General features: G+C 43.8%; 1 protein-coding gene across 3 annotated transcripts in view; it reads right to left on the bottom strand.

Annotated features, from left to right (window-relative positions):
* Positions 1-23,896, bottom strand: part of LOC121586940 (histone deacetylase 9-B) — a 154,972-nt gene extending 131,076 nt beyond the window's left edge. For 2 of the 3 annotated variants that reach the window (XM_041904011.2, XM_045226471.1), the window contains exons 1-3: positions 23,358-23,896; positions 22,660-22,844; positions 8,468-8,565 (exon numbers count right to left, since the gene is read on the bottom strand). In XM_041904011.2, coding sequence (XP_041759945.1) covers positions 8,468-8,565; positions 22,660-22,844; positions 23,358-23,407 — 333 coding nt within the window. In that variant the 5' untranslated portion in view covers positions 23,408-23,896. The remainder of the gene's footprint in view (positions 1-8,467; positions 8,566-22,659; positions 22,845-23,357) is intronic. The other variant, XM_041904008.1, reaches the window with a different exon arrangement.

Below are 23,896 nucleotides of genomic sequence, written 5' to 3'. Positions count from 1 at the left end.
GTGTCAATCAAGTGCTCCGAGTGTGACAGCGACAGACATCTTGCTGCTTTGCATCCAGGTCCAGCTCCTTCAACGATAGACACCGCTACAGCAGAGAAAGAGCATGGCGGGGAGCAAGGTGAAGATGCTCTTCTATCAGTCACCTCAAAGTGTACCGAGATCTGTGGTGAGGCAGCCAATCCAAGATCATGTTCAAAAATATGCCTAGTCAAAGCTTATCCAGCTGGGAAAAGAGAGAAAGCTGTCAAAATGTATGCAGTACTTGATGAACAGAGCAACAAATCTCTGGCCAAGACAGAGTTTTTCAATCTCTTCAACATCAATGACAACTCTGCTCCATACACCATGAAGACCTGTTCTGGGGTAACAGAGACTTCAGGCAGGAGAGCCGTCAACTTCATGGTGGAGTCTATAGACGGACACAAGCAGCTCACTCTCCCTACTCTGATAGAGTGTGACATGATGCCAGACGATAGAATGGAGATTCCCTCCCCAGACATTGCGCATCATCATCCCCATCTGCAACCAGTGGCGGACAAAATTCCAGCTGTGGACCCAGACGCTCCCATCCTCCTGCTCTTAGGACGAGACATCTTAAGGGTACACAAGGTACGAGAACAAATCAATGGGCCCCACGACACTCCTTATGCACAGCGACTCGACCTCGGGTGGGTCATCGTGGGGAAGTTTGTCTGGGAACGGCTCACCGACCAGCCAGTGTTAACGTGTTCAGGACAAACATACTTCAAAATGGTCGCACGTCCTATCTGAGCCCCTTGCCCTGACATCATCCAGGTGAAAGAGAACTACAGCAGCGTAGCTCAGCAACACATTTCTCTCTCTACAGGGCACTCGAGAGATCCAAGCACAACTGTGAACACAGACAGCCTGGGATGTTCCGTGTTCAACAAAACACAAGACGATGATAAACCAGCACCATCTGTGGAAGACAAAGCTTTCTTGGACATTATGGACAAACAGGTTTTCCAGGATGATGGAAACAACTGGGTGGCTCCACTACCCTTTCGCCCCACTAGACGTTGTCTTCCTAATAACAGGGAGCAGGCCATGAAGCGTCTCACATCACTTCGTAGGACTTTAGACAAAAAGCCTGACATGAAACTTCAATTTATTGACTTCATGCAAAAGATGCTGGATAACGACCAAGCTGAACATTCTCCGACACTAGAGGGAGAAAAAGAACGCTGGTATCTGCCAATATTTGGTGTTTACCATCCACAAAAAGCCTGAACAAATAAGAGTGGTGTTTGACTCCAGCGCTGAGTGTCAAGGCGTGTCACTGAACGACGTCCTGCTCAGGGGTCCAGACTTAAACAACACACTCTTGGGCGTCTTAATGCGCTTCCGCAAGGATGGCATTGCACTAACGACAGATGTGCAACAAATGTTTTACTGTTTTGGTGTACGTGAGGATCACAGAGATTACTTAAGGTTTCTCTGGTATGAAGACAACAACCCAGATAGAAACATAACTGAGTACAGGATGAAAGTCCATGTATTTGGGAACAGCCCCTCACCAGCCGTAGCCATCTACTGCATGAGACGAAAGCAGCTCTACATGGTGAGAAGGAATACGGGTCAGAACCCAAGCAGTTTGTAGTGAGGAACTTTTATGTCGATGATGGGCTGATATCAGTAGCTACTCCAGAAGAAGCTATCAACATTATGAGAAAAACACAAGCAATGTTAGCGGAGTCCAACATGAAACTACACAAGATTGCATCCAATAGCAAAACAGTTATGGAAGCCTTCCCCATGGAGGACCGTGCCAAGGACTTAAAAGACTTGGAACTCGGAGTAGATCCTCTCCCTTTTCAACGGAGCCTAGGACTTTCCTGGAACCTGGAAACAGACAGCTTCACATTCCAGGTGTCCCACAATGAGAAGCCTTTTACACGGAGAGGCATCCTGTCCACAGTGAATAGTCTTTATGACCCCCTTGGGTTTGTGGCTCCAATAACAATGCAAGGGAAAGCCTTAATCAGAGAACTCTCTTCTGATCAGAGTGAGTGGGATGCCCCCCTTCCCACAGAAAAAGAAGAGGAATGGAAAATGTGGAAGGAATCTTTGATGGAGTTGGAACATCTGTATATTCAGCGGCCATACATCCCAGTCTCCTTGTCTACCACTCAAAGAAGAGAGCTGCACATCTTCTCGGATGCCTCTACAGTAGCCATAGGAGCGGTAGCCTATCTGAGAGTTATTGACTCGGAAGGTCAATGCCATGTTGGATTTGTCATGGGGAAATCTAAATTGGCCCCTCGACCGGCCCACACTATCCCACGCCTAGAACTGTGTCGGCTGTGCTAGCTGTTGAGATGTATGAACTGATCAGAGACGAAATAGACATTGATGTAAATGCAGCCAAGTTCCTACACAGACAGTAAGATAGTTCTCGGTTACATCCACAATGTCACCAAAAGATTTTATGTGTATGTTGCCAATAGGGTAACTCGTATCAGAAGTCTACCAATCCCGACCAGTGGTGTTACGTAAACACTGACAGCAATCCAGCAGACCATGCAACCAGGCCCATACGAGCCGCACTCTTAAAGCACACCAGTTGGTTCTCAGGTCCCCCTTTTCTGGCTCAAGCAAACTCAAGTGAGTCTGAGACCATCAATTTGACCTTGTAGAGCCTGGACGCAGACGCAGATTCGGCCAGACGTCACTGCCTTCGTCACTAAGGTTTCTGGAGCTCAATTCGGCTCTCATCGCTTTGAGAGGTTCTCGAACTGGAAAGCTCTCAATCGAGCCACAGCACGACTCATTCATGTTGCCAGATCCTTTCACAAAAGTGCGGACGACAACAACTGCAGAGGCTGGCATCAGTGTAAAAAACCATGCAGTACAAGTGAGTTGTCACAAGCCAAAACAGCAATCATTCACTGTGTGCAACATGAAGCCTTCAAAGAGGAATTCAAATGCCTTGAGAAAGGAAAAGAGTTACCAAAACAAAGTACACTCAAAAAGCTGAACCCAGTGATTGATGAGGATGGGTTGCTGAGGGTGGGAGGCCGATTATCCTCTGCCGACCTGTCACAAGACGAAAAACATCCTCTCATCATCCCACGGACGCATCATGTCGCCACTCTGCTGGTAAGACATTATCACGAGCAAGTGGCTCACCAGGGCCGTCATTTTTCAGATGGAGCTATTCGAGCAGCAGGCTTCTGGATTATTGGGAGCAAACATCTGGTCTCTGGTATCATCCACAAGTGTGTCACCTGCCGTAAGGTTAGAGGAAAGTCAGTTGACCAAAAGATGGCGGACTTACCTGCAGACAGACTCACATCAGAGCCACCATTCACCAGTGTTGGACTTGATGTGTTTGGACCATGGAATGTCATAACTCGTCGCACTAGAGGTGGTAGTGCAGACTCCAAGCGCTGGGCGGTACTCTTTACATGTATGTCTACTAGAGCAGTCCATATTGAGCTCATCGAATCCATGTCCACATCCAGCTTCATCAACGCGCTGAGGCGTTTTTTCTCTATCCGCGGTCCAGCAAAAGTGCTACGATCTGATCGAGGTACAAACTTTATAGGTGCCTGCAGGGAACTGGGAATCGACACAAATGACTCAGAGTTGACTAAATACCTCTCAGACAAGGGATGTACTTGGATATTTAATCCCCCCACACTCGTCTCATATGGGTGGTTCTTGGGAGAGACTCATTGGGGTTGCCAGACGTATCCTTGATGCTATGCTGTTTCAGACGGGCTCCACTCGTCTCACACATGAGGTCTTGAGCACTCTTATGTCTGAAGTTATGGCAATAATCAATGCGAGACCCCTAGTGTCAGTGTCAACCGATCCTGACATGCCTGCCATTCTTACACCCTCAATGTTACTGACACAAAAGACCAACGCTACCTCAGCCCCTTCTGGATATTTCCACATGAACGATCTTCATGGAAAACAGTGGAAGCAAGTCCAGTGTCTCGCTGACACTTTTTGGAAAAGGTGGAGACAGGAGTACTTGACAACACTGCAGAGACGCAGAAAATGGACAGCAGAAAAGCCAAATGTGAAAGTGGGAGATGTTGTCTTATTGAAAGACAGTCAGACGCACAGAAATGACTGGCCAGTCGGACTTGTGGTCAAAACCTTTCCCAGTACTGACGAAAAGGTCAGGAAAGTAGAACTAAAGGTTGTCAAGCAAGGGATTGCTAAGGTGTTTCTGAGACCAATCTCAGAGATTGTTGTTCTTCTTTCTGAAGCATCCTAGAGACAAAATATTTGATTTCATAGTGGCACAATCTCATTATACCAGGCGGGGAGTGTGCTGCCATCTTGTTAGAAGGTAACAGATGTATTTTATTATAGTGATTAAGAGTGACTTTCATTGTGTTCCATGGTGTTTAGCGCCCCCTAGTGGAGCTTTCTGGTACTTAGAATTATGTACAAAAACCCGGAAGTAAAGTTGTTATTATGCACGCAGACAAGCAGCTAGAAACAACGCTACTGTACAGTTCTTTCAGTGCAACTATTTCTTGTTACGCTTCAGCCTCGGAAAATATTTGTTTGTAAGTTCAATTCAAGCATATTGCAAGTGATGATAATATTGTTATTGACAGAATTGCTTACTTATCAATGTTAATTGGTTACATTTACTCACGCAAATTGCATTGACTTTCATGGATGCCGTTAGCTGTATTAGTTTGCTCGTGCGTCATGTAAAAGAAGTGTAAAACATACTATAGTTTGTTACTGTTTCTAGTGTAATATGCTTTGTTATTGTACAGAGGTGTTTGTACATTATTAGAGTAATGAAAGGAGTTGGCTAGTTGTTACTCAGAGTAATTATCTATTTGGTTTGTCGTCATGCCAGATATATGGTAACTTGGCACTTGCTTTGTATTTATGCAACTTCAACTTGAAATGTATAATGTACAGCTACAGTATGTCAATGTGAATTGAATACTAAAGTATATTATTTTCTGTATTTGCAGTTTCACAACATAAACGTTTTCAATACATTCGTTCAAGAAAAGTCACGCCTTGGAAGTTTTATTGAAGACTCCGTTGTTAGCTATCTGTCTAGTTTTGCACGGGAACGCAATTCCAGGGCAGAATAGCCACCCTATTCCCTTTGTAGTGCAATACTATTGGTCAAAAAGTATGACTCAATAATCCATGCTTTCTGGGAATTATCTAAAGTCCAAAAGGTATGAGCGGAGTTAGAATGTTGGCTGTCAGAAGAATTACAATGTAAATTTACTTTTAATCCGTCTGTCTGCATATTTCAAGACATGGCATATGAGGGTGCAGTGAGATAACCGATGGGTTGGACGATACTTTTCTCGTCAATCATCTTGGAAAAAACACATACTTAAAAGCTGGAAATCAACCAGTCCTCGGTCGTTAACACAATGGAAAGGTCAAATGCTTTATTATCTAAATGTTGAAAGTGTGTGGGCGACAGAAAGAAACAAAATGGTGCAGTTTGAGGCCATGTGGCAGAGAGTGATGCGGGCGCTGGAGATGGGGGTGAGAGCAGGTGGGTCTGGGCAGTGGTGATGTTGTCATTTGTATGTTTTGTATTGTAAAATAATAAATAAATAAATATTACAAAAAAACACAAAGGAATAGGGTGATTCTGGTCAAAAGTAGTGCACTATACAGGGAATAGGGTGATTCTGGTCAAACGTCGTGCACTACACAGGGAATAGGGTGATTCTGGTCAAAAGTCGTGCACTATACAGGGAATAGGGTGATTCTGGTCAAAAGTAGTGCACTATACAGGGAATAAGGTGAATCTGGTCAAAAGTAGTGCACTATACAGGGAATAGGGTGATTCTGGTCAAAAGTAGTGTACTATACAGGGAATAGGGTGATTAAACGAGCTTCAACGCCATACAACACTCCTTCCGTAGCCTCCAACTGCTCTTAAACACTAGTAAAACTAAATGCATGCTCTTCAACCGAACGCTGCTTGCACCCGCCCACCCGACTAGAATCACTACTCTCGGCGGGTCTGACCTAGAGTATGTGGACAACTACAAATACCTAGGTGTCTGGTTAGACTGTAAACTCTCCTTCCAGACTCACATTAAGCATCTCCAATCAAAAGTTAGATCTAGAATCGGCTTCCTATTTCACAACAAAGCCTCCTTCACTCATGCTGCCAAACATGCCCTCGTAAAACTGACTATCCTACCGATCCTTGACCAACACCCTACTCAGCAAATTGGATGTAGTCTATCACAGTGCCATCCGTTTTGTCACCAAAGCCCCATATACTACCCACCATTGTGACCTGTACGCTCTTGTTGGCTGGCCCTCACTACATATTCGTCGCCAAACCCACTGGCTCCAGGTCATCTATAAATCACTGCTAGGCAAATCCCCGTATTATCTTAGCTCACTGGTCACCATAGCAACACCCACCCGTAGTCTGCGCTCCAGCAGGTATATCTCACTGGTCATCCCCAAAGCCAACACCTCCTTTGGCCGCCATTCCTTCCAGTTCTCTGCTGCCAATGACTGGAACGAACTGCAAAAATCTCTGAAGCTGGAGACTCTTATCTCCCTCACTAACTTTAAGCATCAGTTGTCAGAGCAACTTACCGATCACTGCACCTGTACACAGCCTTTCTGAAATTAGCCCACCCAACTACCTCATCCCCATATTGTTATTTATTTTGCTAATTTGCACCCCAGTATCTCTATTTGCACATCATCTTTTGCACATCTATCATTCCAGTGTTAATACGAAATTGTAACTATTTTGCACTATGGCCTATTTATTGCCTTACCTCCATAACTTACTACATTCGCACACACTGTATATATATTTTCTGTTGTATTTTTGACTTTATGTTTTGTTTACCCCATATGTAACTCTGTGTTATTGTTTTTATCGCACTGCTTTGCTTTATCTTGGCCAGGTCGCAGTTGAAAATGAGAACTTGTTCTCAACTGGCTTACCTGGTTAAATAAAGGTGAAATAAAAAAATAAAAAATAAAAAGTAGTGCACTATACAGGGAATAGGGTGATTCTGGTCAAAAGTAGTGTACTATACAGGGAATAGGGTGATTCTGGTCAAAAGTAGTGTACTATACAGGGAATATGGTGATTCTGGTCAAAAGTAGTGCACTATACTGGGAATAGGGTGATTCTGGTCAAAAGTCGTGCACTATACAGGGAATAGGGTGATTCTGGTCAAAAGTAGTGCACTCTACAGGATACCATTTGGGAAGCATCCATTGAGTTTGTACCCTATTCCACGTAGAGTCAGTTCAAGGATCAGACACTTCTGTCTCACGCAAAAGTATATGATTAACTCTGTGATTATTTGGACACGAAAAGCTAACATGCCACATAACCCTGCATGGTGTGGTTCAACTGCAGTTCATCTCAACTTAAATCAAGAACTTTTCAATGTAAAAGAAAAAGAAAGGGGGCTAGTTAATGGCCCGTATTCACAAAGCGTCTCAGAGTGCTGATCTAGGATCAGGTCTGCCCTGTTCATGTTATCTTATTCATTAAGATCTAAAAAGGTCAAACTGATCCTACTCTGAGACGCTAACAATATGTGCTGCTTTTAATATCTGTTTGTCCTTTGTTGTGTTTTATAGGGTTTTATTGTTGTATGTATTGGCTGGTGCAATCACATGTGTACCCTTTGTGGGATTAATGAAGTACTTATTTTATCATGAATATAGTGCTATGGTGAACAACCTTATTGAAATGGGAAAACTATAGTAGAACAAAGCATTTCATACAGATCTTCTTTAAAAAACGACAGCCATGATGGTTGCAGACAGGGTGGCTACTGAATAGACCCCACTAACCTGTAATAACAGACAGGGTGGCTACTGAATAGACCCCACTAACCTGTAGTAACAGACAGGGTGGCTACTGAATAGACCCCACTAACCTGTAGTAACAGACAGGGTGGCTACTGAATAGACCCCACTAACCTGTAATAACAGACAGGGTGGCTACTGAATAGACCCCACTAACCTGTAGTAACAGACAGGGTGGCTACTGAATAGACCCCCACTAACCTGTAGTAACAGACAGGGTGGCTACTGAATAGACCCCACTAACCTGTAGTAACAGACAGGGTGGCTACTGAATAGACCCCACTAACCTGTAGTAACAGACAGGGTGGCTACTGAATAGACCCCACTAACCTGTAATAACAGACAGGGTGGCTACTGAATAGACCCCACTAACCTGTAGTAACAGACAGGGTGGCTACTGAATAGACCCCACTAACCTGTAGTAACAGACAGGGTGGCTACTGAATAGACCCCACTAACCTGTAGTAACAGACAGGGTGGCTACTGAATAGACCCCACTAACCTGTAGTAACAGACAGGGTGGCTACTGAATAGACCCCACTAACCTGTAGTAACAGACAGGGTGGCTACTGAATAGACCCCACTAACCTGTAGTAACAGACAGGGTGGCTACTGAATAGACCCCACTAACCTGTAGTAACAGCTCTCCCTCTGGAACTTGAAGTTCAGAGCCTTGCTTCTTCAGAACATTACTCTCTGGGCGCTGGGAGGCTGTGGATTTTAGGGTCACTGCAACACAATACAAAACAATCTAGATCAAGGTTACTGTACCATAGAGGATTTCCACCACACAGTGAATGAATGCAGAGGAACCAGTTACAGTGCATCACTACAGACAGAGACACATTCACAATAATGTGAGATAGGCCTAATGAGTACACCGCAAATGTACTATTATTTCCTGTGGAAGACAATTTGATGAGCATTTTGATCAACCAAAAATGATGTTATTCTATTTGTGTTTACTGTGGTAGTCATATAGGCTAGGCAATGGCAAATCATCTTCAGATAGATTGTTTAGTGTGATGCCTTATGATTCAGTGTGATTAAGAGAACAGACCCTAACAGTGCTGCTTGGGCCCTATAGCCTAGTTACAGTAGGAGAGTTGTGCCAGTACAGACCCTAACAGTGCTGGTGGTCCCATCCCTGCAGTAGAATAAGATTGTATCTCAGGCAGTCCCCTCCCTGCAGTAGAATAAGATCATATCTCAGACAGTCCCATCCCTACAGTATAGATCATATCTCAGACAGTCCCATCCCTACAGTATAGATCATATCTCAGACAGTCCCATCCCTGCAGTATAGATCATATCTCAGACAGTCCCATCCCTACAGTATAGATCATATCTCAGACAGTCCCATCCCTGCAGTATAGATCATATCTCAGACAGTCCCATCCCTGCAGTATAGATCATATCTCAGACAGTCCCATCCCTGCAGTATAGATCATATCTCAGACAGTCCCATCCCTGCAGTATAGATCATATCTCAGACAGTCCCATCCCTACAGTATAGATCATATCTCAGACAGTCCCATCCCTGCAGTATAGATCATATCTCAGACAGTCCCATCCCTACAGTATAGATCATATCTCAGACAGTCCCATCCCTACAGTATAGATCATATCTCAGACAGTCCCATCCCTGCAGTATAGATCATATCTCAGACAGTCCCATCCCTACAGTATAGATCATATCTCAGACAGTCCCATCCCTGCAGTATAGATCATATCTCAGACAGTCCCATCCCTACAGTATAGATCATATCTCAGACAGTCCCATCCCTACAGTATAGATCATATCTCAGACAGTCCCATCCCTGCAGTATAGATCATATCTCAGACAGTCCCATCCCTACAGTATAGATCATATCTCAGACAGTCCCATCCCTACAGTATAGATCATATCTCAGACAGTCCCATCCCTGCAGTATAGATCATATCTCAGACAGTCCCATCCCTGCAGTATAGATCATATCTCAGACAGTCCCATCCCTACAGTATAGATCATATCTCAGACAGTCCCATCCCTGCAGTATAGATCATATCTCAGACAGTCCCATCCCTACAGTATAGATCATATCTCAGACAGTCCCATCCCTGCAGTATAGATCATATCTCAGACAGTCCCATCCCTGCAGTATAGATCATATCTCAGACAGTCCCATCCCTACAGTATAGATCATATCTCAGACAGTCCCATCCCTGCAGTATAGATCATATCTCAGACAGTCCCATCCCTACAGTATAGATCATATCTCAGACAGTCCCATCCCTGCAGTATAGATCATATCTCAGACAGTCCCATCCCTACAGTATAGATCATATCTCAGACAGTCCCATCCCTGCAGTATAGATCATATCTCAGACAGTCCCATCCCTACAGTATAGATCATATCTCAGACAGTCCCATCCCTACAGTATAGATCATATCTCAGACAGTCCCATCCCTGCAGTATAGATCATATCTCAGACAGTCCCATCCCTACAGTATAGATCATATCTCAGACAGTCCCATCCCTGCAGTATAGATCATATCTCAGACAGTCCCATCCCTGCAGTATAGATCATATCTCAGACAGTCCCATCCCTACAGTATAGATCATATCTCAGACAGTCCCATCCCTACAGTATAGATCATATCTCAGACAGTCCCATCCCTGCAGTATAGATAATATCTCAGACAGTCCCATCCCTACAGTATAGATCATATCTCAGACAGTCCCATCCCTACAGTATAGATCATATCTCAGACAGTCCCATCCCTGCAGTATAGATCATATCTCAGACAGTCCCATCCCTACAGTATAGATCATATCTCAGACAGTCCCATCCCTGCAGTATAGATCATATCTCAGACAGTCCCATCCCTACAGTATAGATCATATCTCAGACAGTCCCATCCCTACAGTATAGATCATATCTCAGACAGTCCCATCCCTGCAGTATAGATCATATCTCAGACAGTCCCATCCCTACAGTATAGATCATATCTCAGACAGTCCCATCCCTACAGTATAGATCATATCTCAGACAGTCCCATCCCTGCAGTATAGATCATATCTCAGACAGTCCCATCCCTACAGTATAGATCATATCTCAGACAGTCCCATCCCTGCAGTATAGATCATATCTCAGACAGTCCCATCCCTACAGTATAGATCATATCTCAGACAGTCCCATCCCTACAGTATAGATCATATCTCAGACAGTCCCATCCCTACAGTATAGATCATATCTCAGACAGTCCCATCCCTACAGTATAGATCATATCTCAGACAGTCCCATCCCTACAGTATAGATCATATCTCAGACAGTCCCATCCCTACAGTATAGATCATATCTCAGACAGTCCCATCCCTACAGTATAGATCATATCTCAGACAGTCCCATCCCTGCAGTATAGATCATATCTCAGACAGTCCCATCCCTGCAGTATAATAAGATCGTATCTCAGACAGTCCCATCCCTACAGTATAGATCATATCTCAGACAGTCCCATCCCTACAGTATAGATCATATCTCAGACAGTCCCATCCCTACAGTATAGATCATATTTCAGACAGTCCCATCCCTACAGTATAGATCATATCTCAGACAGTCCCATCCCTACAGTATAGATCATATCTCAGACAGTCCCATCCCTACAGTATAGATCATATCTCAGACAGTCCCATCCCTACAGTATAGATCATATCTCAGACAGTCCCATCCCTACAGTATAGATCATATCTCAGACAGTCCCATCCCTACAGTATAGATCATATCTCAGACAGTCCCATCCCTACAGTATAGATCATATCTCAGACAGTCCCATCCCTGCAGTATAGATCATATCTCAGACAGTCCCATCCCTACAGTATAGATCATATCTCAGACAGTCCCATCCCTACAGTATAGATCATATCTCAGACAGTCCCATCCCTGCAGTATAGATCATATCTCAGACAGTCCCATCCCTACAGTATAGATCATATCTCAGACAGTCCCATCCCTACAGTATAGATCATATCTCAGACAGTCCCATCCCTACAGTATAGATCATATCTCAGACAGTCCCATCCCTACAGTATAGATCATATCTCAGACAGTCCCATCCCTACAGTATAGATCATATCTCAGACAGTCCCATCCCTACAGTATAGATCGTATCTCAGACAGTCCCATCCCTGCAGTATAGATCATATCTCAGACAGTCCCATCCCTGCAGTATAGATCATATCTCAGACAGTCCCATCCCTGCAGTATAGATCATATCTCAGACAGTCCCATCCCTGCAGTATAGATCATATCTCAGACAGTCCCATCCCTGCAGTATAGATCATATCTCAGACAGTCCCATCCCTGCAGTATAGATCATATCTCAGACAGTCCCATCCCTGCAGTATAGATCATATCTCAGACAGTCCCATCCCTACAGTATAGATCATATCTCAGACAGTCCCATCCCTACAGTATAGATCATATCTCAGACAGTCCCATCCCTACAGTATAGATCATATTTCAGACAGTCTGCAGCCGCGCTTCTTTTTTTCACCTTTGTTTATACAGGTAAGTCAATTAAGAACTAATTCTTATTTACAATGACGACCTGTCCACAATCTTGATTGTATTCTCATGCGATGGCCAAGATAATCCCCCCTCCACCTCTGGTTCACATCAACCTACCCCATACACTTGACGGAGCCGAGTCTAAGCTTCGCATTCATCTAAAGAGGTCAAAGTTTGTAGTATGAACCAACAACTAGACTATCAAACTCTATGCATCCCAAATGGCATCATATTTCCTATATAGTGCACTACTTTTGACCAGAGCCCATGCCCTTGGCAAACATAGTGCACTAAACAGGGAATAGGGTGCCATTTGGGACGCAGTACCACTGTTTTATAACCCTCCTCAGGAGTCAAGAGTTCAACAAGTCTGTTCTAATCTAGATTACTCAAGCAAACACCCCCCCCCCCCCTCCCCTTGGGAGTCTAGGAACTCTGCTGATTACACAAAGCACAACAGCAGCAACAAGCAGCAACACTCAACACAACAAAGGCCAGGAATCCTGGCTGCTAGCAGGTCTCTGAGGAAACTATAAAACGAGTAGAACATTTTATTCTGCTGGCTTTTTCCTCATGCAAGACGAGCTAATTTAATTGTTGAGTCACTCAAAATATAAAGGGCTCCCCAAGGGAAGATCTTGCAAAAATGAAGGCTAAATGTTTACGTCTCAGACAGCTAGCCTACAAGTTCTAAGCAATGCATTAAAATCAGTCGAAATTTTTCAGCTTCCTTGTTTATTTTGTGGTTCTGCAAATGTTTGATTGAATGCACAATTTAAAACACTTGCCCCCCAATCCCCCCCTTCCATGATACATGTCTAAATATTGGACTATAAAAACTGTGCCTTCCTGTATTATACTTATACTCAAAATCGTATTGTATTCTACTGAGCCATTAACTTTATGTTCGTATTCTTACCCTTTATTATTTATTCTTGTTGTTGCATTGTCGAGAAGGAACCTGCAAGTAAGCATTTTAGGGTTGGGCAGTATCCAGGGTTTCATATCGTCAATCAGTCCTTCTCGCATATCGGGATCTATGGTATTACAGGCTTAGTACACAAGGTGGCGGCAAAAAGAGATATATACAAAAATACGGCCATTTGGCATCCATTACCAGAACGCTAACAAAATTAGCAAACTAATTTCAATGGAGGCTGCTAGCTAAATATGCTAACGAGCGCAAACGAAAATAAACAAATTGCAAAGACAGGCAATCCAGCTCATAAAGTTATACATACAGTGGGGAAAAAAAGTATTTAGTCAGCCACCAATTGTGCAAGTTCTCCCACTTAAAAAGATGAGAGAGGCCTGTAATTTTCATCATAGGTACACGTCAACTATGACAGACAAAATGAGGAAAAAAAATCCAAAAAATCACATTGTATGATTTTTAATGAATTTATTTGCAAATTATGGTGGAAAATAAGTATTTGGTCAATAACAAAAGTTTCTCAATACTTTGTTATATACCCTTTGTTGGCAATGACACAGGTCAAACGTTTTCTGTAAGTCTTCACAAGGTTTTCACACACTGTTATTTTGGCCCATTCCTCCATGCAGATCTCCTCTAGAGCAGTGATGTTTTGGGGCTGTCGCTGGGCAACACGGACTTTCAACTCCCTCCAAAGATTTCCTATGGGGTTGAGATCTGGAGACTGGCTAGGCCATTCCAGGACCTTGAAATGCTTCTTACGAAACCACTCCTTCGTTGCCCGGGCGGTGTGTTTGGGATCATTGTCATACTGAAAGACCCAGCCACGTTTCATCTTCAATGCCCTTGCTGATGGAAGGAGGTTTTCACTCAAAATCTCACCATACATGGCCCCATTCATTCTTTCCTTTACACGAATCAGTCGTCCTGGTCCCTTTGCAGAAAAACAGCCCCAAAGCATGATGTTTCCACCCCCATGCTTCACAGTAGGTATGGTGTTCTTTGGATGCAACTCAGCATTCTTTGTCCTCCAAACACGACCGAGTTGAGTTTTTACCAAAAAGTTATATTTTGGTTTCATCTGACCATATGACATTCTCCCAATCCTCTTCTGGATCATCCAAATGCACTCTAGCACGGGCCTGGACATGTACTGGCTTAAGCAGGGGGACACGTCTGGCACTGCAGGATTTAAGTCCCTGGCGGCGTAGTGTGTTACTGATGGTAGGCTTTGTTACTTTGGTCCCAGCTCTCTGCAGGTCATTCACTAGGTCCCCCCGTGTGGTTCTGGGATTTTTGCTCACCGGTCTTGTGATCATTTTGACCCCACAGGGTGAGATCTTTCGTGGAGCCCCAGATCGAGGGAGATTATCAGTGGTCTTGTATGCCTTCCATTTCCTAATAATTGCTCCCACAGTTGATTTCTTCAAACCAAGCTGCTTACCTATTGCAGATTCAGTCTTCCCAGCCTGGTGCAGGTCTACAATTTTGTTTCTGGTGTCCTTTGACAGCTCTTTGGTCTTGGCCATAGTGGAGTTTGGAGTGTGACTGTTTGAGCTTGTGGGCAGGTGTCTTTTATACTGATAACAAGTTCAAACAGGTGCCATTAATACAGGTAACGAGTGGAGGACAGAGGAGCCTCTTAAAGAAGAAGTTACAGGTCTGTGAGAGCCAGAAATCTTGCTTGTTTGTAGGTGACCAAATACTTATTTTCCACCATAATTTGCAAATAAATTCATAAAAAATCCTACAATGTGATTTTCTGGAATTTTTTTCCTCAATTTGTCTGTCATAGTTGACGTGTACCTATGATGAAAATTACAGGCCTCTCTCATCTTTTTAAGTGGGAGAACTTGCACAATTGGTGGCTGACTAAATACTTTTTTTCCCCACTGTATATAGGATGGAGCTACCGAATGGCATTTTTGGTGAGTTTGGACATTTACAAGAGAATGTCAATGAGAGACATTGTGCAAATGAACACAGTTTTGACGCATGCTTGTCTGTAGGAAGAACAGTACTGGCTCTGGAGCAGCATGTGTAGGCTACACGCTCTGTCTGTGTGGAGTCTGGAGTCGCTAGGGCAACGGGCCTGCCTGCTCTGCTCAGAGAAGAGGGGAGAGGGGCTGAGAACAGGCCTGCCTGCTCTGCTCAGAGAAGAGGGGAGACGGGCTGAGAACAGGCCTGCCTGCTCTGCTCAGAGAAGAGGGGAGACGGGCTGAGAACAGGCCTGCCTGCTCTGCTCAGAGAAGAGGGTAGACGGGCTGAGAACAGGCCTGCCTGCTCTGCTCAGAGAAGAGGGGAGACGGGCTGAGAACAGGCCTGCCTGCTCTGCTCAGAGAAGAGGGGAGACGGGCTGAGAACAGGCCTGCCTGCTCTGCTCAGAGAAGAGGGGAGACGGGCTGAGAACAGGCCTGCCTGCTCTGCTCAGAGAAGAGGGGAGACGGGCTGAGAACAGGCCTGCCTGCTCTGCTCAGAGAAGAGGGGAGACGGGCTGAGAACAGGCCTGCCTGCTCTGCTCAGAGAAGAGAAGAGGGGAGACGAGCTGAGAACAGGCCTGCCTGCTCTGCTCAGAGAAGAGGGGAGACGGGCTGAGAACAGAGAGGAGAAAAACGCAAGGAAATCCAGATAGTCATAGATGTACAAGTCACTCATCCAAAGGGTTTTGACTTCTCAAACACGGCAGAAAGCTAACACAATATGATGCCCCGTCACCTTATTAATTCAGCCACTTAGTTAAGTAGCAAGTTAAACTCAGGGGTTGCGTTTATGCAGTTATTCAAGCAGGAAAAAATGTAATTCATAAGAAATATCTTGCTGCATCTGGTAAACGCAGATTAAACATGCTTCTAATTGTAATTTCTGCTTAGCATCAAACTAATATCGTGCTTCAGTTGCACTTCTCCACTGGGATGAGAATTCACCAACGGGCATTGTATCAGCAGACAGCACTCTGACTGATGTCTAGCTACGTTTCTCAGGTACTTTCTCAGTGTAAAAAGAAAAGGAAAGCCGCACACTCTAGGAGCTCAGATGCAATAATTTAATATCTTAATAACCGACGTTTCGACAGATAAGCTGTCTTCATCAGGGTATAATGACAAACACTGCGGGTCACTGGTTTATATAGTGTGAAAGGACACACGCAGGTGTCTGTAATCATGGCCGGGTGTGGCCTAATAGCATTGGCCAATTCACAGATAAAAACAACATACAAAAAACATGGATAGCATATGATCATAGATACTTAGCTACATAGGCCCACAACATTTACAATGAATAGCAAAATCACAAGAATGGCTTCAAATCAAAGTCTACGTTGAGACCGAAAGGAGCAAGGGTCTTTAAATTAAAGATCCAGGCAGCCTCTCGTTTTAACAATAAGTTGTCGAGGTCACCCCCTCTCCTAGGGAAGGTGACATGTTCGATGCCGATATAACGTAGGGAAGAAATCGAGTGGTTCGATTCCAAAAAGTGGGCAGCGACTGGGTATGTCGAGTTTTGGCACCTAATGGTGCTACGATGCTCCGAGATTCCATTTAGGGGTGGTAAATCAGAGTTTACCAATTGATCTCTGAGATTTCTGCCCCGCGAGAATACAACCAAGGGAGGGTCTGAAAACACATTACCAATACTGTCATCGGATCTTAGAATGTGCCAATGTTTGTGAACGATTCCCTTAATTTGTTCAGAGCACTTTGAATAGCGTGTTGTTAGAACGCAAGAATGATTATTTTTACGAGACTGTCCTTGAAAGAGATCAGGTCTCGATTTGTTTTGAATTTTCTCAATGGCAGTATTATTCTGACCATTTTTGTACCCCCTCTCCTTGAATTTTCTTTGCGTCTCAGCCATATTACGGTCGAAATCTGATTGTTTTTTACAAATTCTTTTGATTCGACAGAATTGGCTGTAAGGCAAACTGTTTTTCAAGGGAAGTGGGTGACAGCTATCAGCCCTCAACAAACTGTTACGATCAGTATGTTTCCTGTAAAGATCAGTGTATAGAACATTATCCTCACTCAAAATCAGAAGATCAAAGAAACTGATTTGACGTGTGTCAGATTGCATAGTAAATCTCAGGTGCTCAGAACAAGAGTTAAGAAAAGCATGGAATGCCTGGAGCTGTTTAGAATCACCCCTCCATAGAACAAAAATATAATCAATGTACCGTTTCCAAATAATAATGTTAGGCAAGAAAACATTTTTTAGAGGATTGAAAATTGACTGTTTCTCAATGTAACCCACATACAAATTAGCATAGTTAGGAGCCATAGGGGATCCCATAGCAGTACCCTTCGTCTGAATAAAGAAATCATTTAGAAACATAAAGTAGTTGTGTGTGAGTACTATTTCAGCCACTTTTCTCAGTGTAGCCAGACCACATTTCTCCAGTAAAATGCAAGATGAACTTTAAGCAAAACATTAGGACATTTATCTGGCTACATTCTTTCTATGATAAAGATTAGAAATATAATGGCCATGCATCATTTTTGCAAAATAAACTTGCTTTTTCATTGTAAGCTCATTTACTTGGTTGCACTTCTGTTGTCATCTGATGAGAATGAAGCTATTTTCTGCCGAATGTGTTACACTAACGTATTTTCTGTGAAGGAAAACTATAGTTGCACGCCCCTGATCACTCTATTGAAGCAAAAAAACACTGACTTTCAATATAAAACGCGACCCCTGTCAATACACAGCTGGACTCATCTGCTCCCGCTTTCTCCCATTGTACTATTTACAAACAAACACGTGACTGGCTCAATTGTTCTGGGGAACTACGCTAAGCTTCATAATGTAAAATAATGTGACAGGTGAAATGAAGAATGGGATCTACTTCATCTCCTAAGGTATTGCACAAGTTGACTACAGGTATTTAATTAAAAAGTAGCTACAAATATGAACATTTATTGAAACACTTCAAATAAATAGTTAACAGTATTGACAGTATTGAAAAACCATCCCGTGGCTATTTCCAAATACCCTGGAATACAGTATACCGCCCAAGCCTAAAGCATTTCGTTGGACATGTATCCCATGTGTATCCTGTACATTCGATTAATAAAACGTGAAACTTGTAATGGGTCTGACACAGTAAGGACACTTCCATTACATAGACAACAGGAACAGAACCAGACCACAGTCTACTCTACTAAGGCTCTTCTGATGATTAAAATCTGCAACATTTTCAAAAAGAAAGTTTAAGCAAGCAGCCGCATTGGGATAGCAGTATTGAATTCAGGGATGCATCTTAGTAAACTCGGGCAGCAGTCAGTCAGTCTGCATCTGCATGCCATCGTAAGTGAATTAACGGGTAGCCTAATCTGTGGTTGATCTAATGCAATTTCATGCATAAATCCTTTTGGTGAATTTAGAGTAGCCTGTTAAAGTATTAGTAATGAATGGTAGTTTGTGAATCATCTTCAAGTGAATTAAGAATAGCCCAAGGCCTGTCATTTTAGGGGGTCTGCCGACTCTGGCTCTTTCACCAGATCCAAATGACAGCTGGAGGCCTAATTGAGACAGTTTAGTCAGGCCTGTGAAAGCATTATGAATCGAATCCACTTCTCTGCAACACCTTCCAGCCTGCCTCTCACAATACCAGAGACTAGAACACACAACATATCAACAGATCATTTCTTTGGGACATGAGATGAGCAAACATGAACAGCGTTGTTCTCCCTCCGGGTGCTGGAGCCACAGAGTCCTATACAGAAGTATTGTTATAAAACTGTTGCAGAACTGCAATTCTGATCCTTTGCTAATTCTGTCGTCTCGAGACAACCATCTAGGCAAAGATAGACGCCATTTTCAGGAAGCTTGTTATAGCGATGCATTTTACATTTCTGTTATGTAAGTGGGTTAATTTGAAGTTGTTCAAGGAGGACCCACGCAGCCCCAAAATGTGAGTAAGCATGCTAGTAGCAGTGCCCCTTGTTAAACTGATGGGGAGATTAGGAGCAAAAGGAATTTGGACTTCAGGCTGTTTTCTGCGAGTCACTCAATGCAGATATTAAGAGAAAGCAGCATGTCATTTTCAGTCTTCAAAAAGCCTAGTCCGGGTCCAAAAAGTCTGGGTCTAAAAAGCCTAGTCTGGGTCCCGAGGATAGATACTAGGATGATACCAGTATCACAATACTCGTTAGTATCGTGGCAAGGAAACAAAACACGAAGCGGATTTAACTTCTTTAGCAAAACAGCCCTAATGTTGGAAATAAACATCATTCTGTTGTCATCCAGAGTCACATTTATGTATTTTCCAAGCTATAGCACACACTATTTTACATACAGCAGGTTTTTAAAGGACCAAAGAGTTCGGTCTGCTTCGTGTTTACATTTTTGCCATGGAACAAATATTGCGATACTGGTATCGTCACAGCCCTAATCTTTTGGAGTCCAAACACCCTAGTCTGCATCTCAAACAGCACCCTTTACCCTATATACAGTGAGGGAAAAAAGTATTTGATCCCCTGCTGATTTTGTACGTTTGCCCACTGATAAAGACATGATCAGTCTATAATTTTAATGGTAGGTTTATTTGAACAGTGAGAGACAGAATAACAACAAAAAAAATCCAGAAAAATGCATGTCAAAAATGTTATAAATTGATTTGCATTTTAATGAGGGAAATAAGTATTTGACCCCTCTGCAAAACATGACTTAGTACTTGGTGGCAAAACCCTTGTTGGCAATCACAGAGGTCAGACGTTTCTTGTAGTTGGCCACCAGGTTTGCACACATCTCAGGAGGGATTTTGGCCCACTCGTCTTTGCAGATCTTCTCCAAGTCATTAAGGTTTCGAGCCTGACGTTTGGCAACACAAACCTTCAGCTCCCTCCACAGATTTTCTATGGGATTAGGGTCTGGAGACTGGCCAGGCCACTCCAGGACCTTAATGTGCTACTTCTTGAGCCACTCCTTTGTTGCCTTGGCCGTGTGTTTTGGGTCATTGTCATTCTGGAATACCCATCCACGACCCATTTTCAATGCCCTGGCTGAGGGAAGGAGGTTCTCACCCAAGATTTGACGGTACATGGCCCCGTCCATTGTCCCTTTGATGCAGTGAAGTTGTCCTGTCCCCTTAGGAGAAAAACACCCCCAAAGCATAATGTTTCCACCTCCATGTTTGACGGTAGGGATGGTGTTCTTGGGGTCATAGGCAGCATTCCTCCTCCTCCAAACATGGCGAGTTGAGTTGATGCCAAAGAGCTCGATTTTGGTCTCATCTGACCACAACACTTTCACCCAGTTCTCCTTTGAATCATTCAGATGTTCATTGGCAAACTTCAGACGGGCCTGTATATGTGCTTTCTTGAGCAGGGGGACCTTGCGGGCTCTGCAGGATTTCAGTCCTTCACGGCGTAGTGTGTTACTAATTGTTTCCTTGGTGACTATGGTCCCAGCTGCCTTGAGATCATTGACAAGATCCTCCCGTGTAGTTCTGGGCTGATTCCTCACCGTTCTCATGATCATTGCAACTCCACGAGGTGAGATCTTGCATGGAGCCCCAGGCCGAGGGAGATTCACAGTTCTTTTGTGTTTCTTCCATTTGCGAATAATCGCACCAACTGTTGTCACCTTCTCACCAAGCTGCTTGGCGATGGTCTTGTAGCCCATTCCAGCCTTGTGTAGGTCTACAATCTTGTCCCTGACATCCTTGGAGAGCTCTTTGGTCTTGGCCATGGTGGAGAGTTTGGAATCTGATTGATTGATTGCTGAGTGTGCTCCTAATCTCAGCTTGTTACCTGTATAAAAGACACCTGGGAGCCAGAAATCTTTCTGATTGAGAGGGGGTAAAATACTTATTTCCCTCATTAAAATGCAAATCAATTTATAACATTTTTGACATGCGTTTTTCTGGATTTTTTTGTTGTTATTCTGTCTCTCACTGTTCAAATAAACCTACCATTAAAATTATAGACGGATCATTTCTTTGTCAGTGGGCAAACGTACAAAATCAGCAGGGGATCAAATACTTTTTTCCCTCACTGTAGTTCACTACTTTTCACCCTAGTCTGCATCCCAAACAGCACCCTTTACCCTATATAGTTCACTACTTTTGACCAGAATAGGGTGCCATTTGAGATGCAAACATAATGTCTTGCAAGGGGGAGGATGTTGTCACGGGTTTCCCTTGGTCAGATCCCTCAGAACGTATGTGGTTCATGCTAGAAAACGATCTATTGTTGCGGCACTGCTAAGGCTTCCGCTAAGACAGATCACAAGATTACACATTCATATTTTACTTTGCACAGGATTTCACACACCCTAATGGCATCCTGTTATTTCAGAGAGTCCTCCACTTCTTGCTACACAGAGAGAGAGAGAGAGAGAGAGAGAGAGAGAGAGAGAGAGAGAGAGAGAGAGAGAGAGAGAGAGAGAGAGGAGAGAGAGAGAGAGAGGGGGGGGGGGGAAAAAGAGAGAGAGAGAGAGAGAGAGAGAAAGAATTGACTAGCCACTGCCTCCCAGACACCTCAGTAGTTGGTAGTCTAGCCACTGCCTCCCAGACACCTCAGTAGTTGGTAGTCTAGCCACTGCCTCCCAGACATCTCAGTAGTTGGTAGTCTAGCCACTGCCTCCCAGACACCTCAGTAGTTGGTAGTCTAGCCACTGCCTTCCAGACATCTCAGTAGTTGGTAGTCTAGCCACTGCCTCCCAGACACCTCAGTAGTTGGTAGTCTAGCCACTGCCTCCCAGACACCTCAGTAGTTGGTAGTCTAGCCACTGCCTCCCAGACACCTCAGTAGTTGGTAGTCTAGCCACTGCCTCCCAGACACCTCAGTAGTTGGTAGTCTAGCCACTGCCTCCCAGACACCTCAGTAGTTGGTAGTCTAGCCACTGCCTCCCAGACAATTCAGTAGTTGGTAGTCTAGCCACTGCCTTCCAGACACCTCAGTAGTTGGTAGTCTAGCCACTGCCTCCCAGACACCTCAGTAGTTGGTAGTGACAGATATAGTTGATTATAATGTCAGACTGTAGTCATTACATTTACATTTAAGTCATTTAGCAGACGCTCTTATCCAGAGCGACTTACAGGAGCAATTAGGGTTAAGTGCCTTGCTCAAGGGCACATTTACGTCATTTAGCAGACGCTCTAGTCCAGAGCGACTCACAAATTGATGCATTCACCCTATAGCCAGTGGGATAACCACTTTACAATTTTGGGGGGGTAGAAGGATTACTTTATCCTATCCCAGGTATTCCTTAAAGAGGTGGGGTTTCAAATCCATAGCGATAATATCTTAACATAACCCAACCCTAAACATGGACAATAGAGTAGTCTAATAGAGTGGAGTAGGCGTGTGTCTATAGGGCGTGTTATGATCATGCCTTACCATTGAAAAAGCTCTTGGCACGCAGGTAGCTGACACAAAGCCTTAGGATGGTCAATTTGTCCAGCTTGGAGATGACATCCTGGGGGTAAGGAAGCAGACTGGCCAGCCTGTCCAACTCCCCATTCAGGCGTTCCCGGTGCCTCTTGGAAGGGTTTGATTTGGCTCCTTCTGGAGGTGGCTTCACACTACAAGGAGGAGGAGAATGTCTGCCATCAATGTCTCACATGATGATACTCTTCTGTCTTGTTATGTAGCCTACATGGTAGATACTGTATGTTTACAAAAGTGTGAATGAATGCAACTCATTGAGTCCACAGACAGAGGAACCATACAGGTCAAGCAAGATGCCTGAACTAAAATACACATGCATTGAGATGCCTAGATAGTGGATAAAGAAGTGTCATTGTCCAAGGTTGAAACATGCTTCTTTCTGTACCTCATTCAGCCCTCATACAAATCAGATGAGGGAGTCTGTCAGCCAACCCATTCCAATCATCGAATAACAGTACTACAATTTAACTGTCACTCGTTTCACTCACAAGTCATCCTAATTATGTACAGTGATGTGGCATACTAAACATGCACTAGACTCCTAGTGACATAGGTAGTAATAGAGCTAGTGACATAACTTTGTCTATAACCCCTAACTAGCTGGCTATGCTGTTGTAGCGGCGAGCAGTTATCTAACGTTACTGTACCTTCTCTGGGGCTTTTTCCTCTTGCGACTTGCATACATGTTGGTGCTCATTATTCCCAATGTGTTCTATGGAACGCCAAGCGCACTAGAAAGACAGCTAGCAAGCTGACGGGACAGGGTAAGCAGTCAAATCCCTGCTTCTGCTAGGCTAGCTCGATAAATAACACGTATCATGTTAGCTAGCTAACAATCAAACCAAAACATGGTCGATTACTCAGCAAGATGCATTTTCAAGCATGCTACAAAACGATCTAGCTACTTAAATGCATACCTGCATTATTAAGCGAAAAGCTAGAAATGTTTGCTACATAGATTAACAACCTAGCTAGAGAAAGTGGAAAAGTTCGAAGGAGAGGCTGGTGATTGATTGCCAACACCGAGCCGTCACTGAATCGTGCCGTTCGCGCTTCCTTGACAAATGCGGATGGGCCATAAATCCAATCGGAATATATCCACCGAACATTAACCACGCGAGCATTTCATTGCTACAACAAAACGTCTGCCAACCTGCAGAAATGTGATATCTGTGGTCATTTCTTT

This window comes from Coregonus clupeaformis, chromosome 17 (assembly GCF_020615455.1).
Source record: "Coregonus clupeaformis isolate EN_2021a chromosome 17, ASM2061545v1, whole genome shotgun sequence".
NCBI classification, from domain to species: Eukaryota; Metazoa; Chordata; class Actinopteri; order Salmoniformes; family Salmonidae; genus Coregonus; species Coregonus clupeaformis.
The sequence above is the reverse complement of the archived record's forward strand: the minus strand, read 5'-3'. Positions and strand labels throughout refer to the sequence as shown.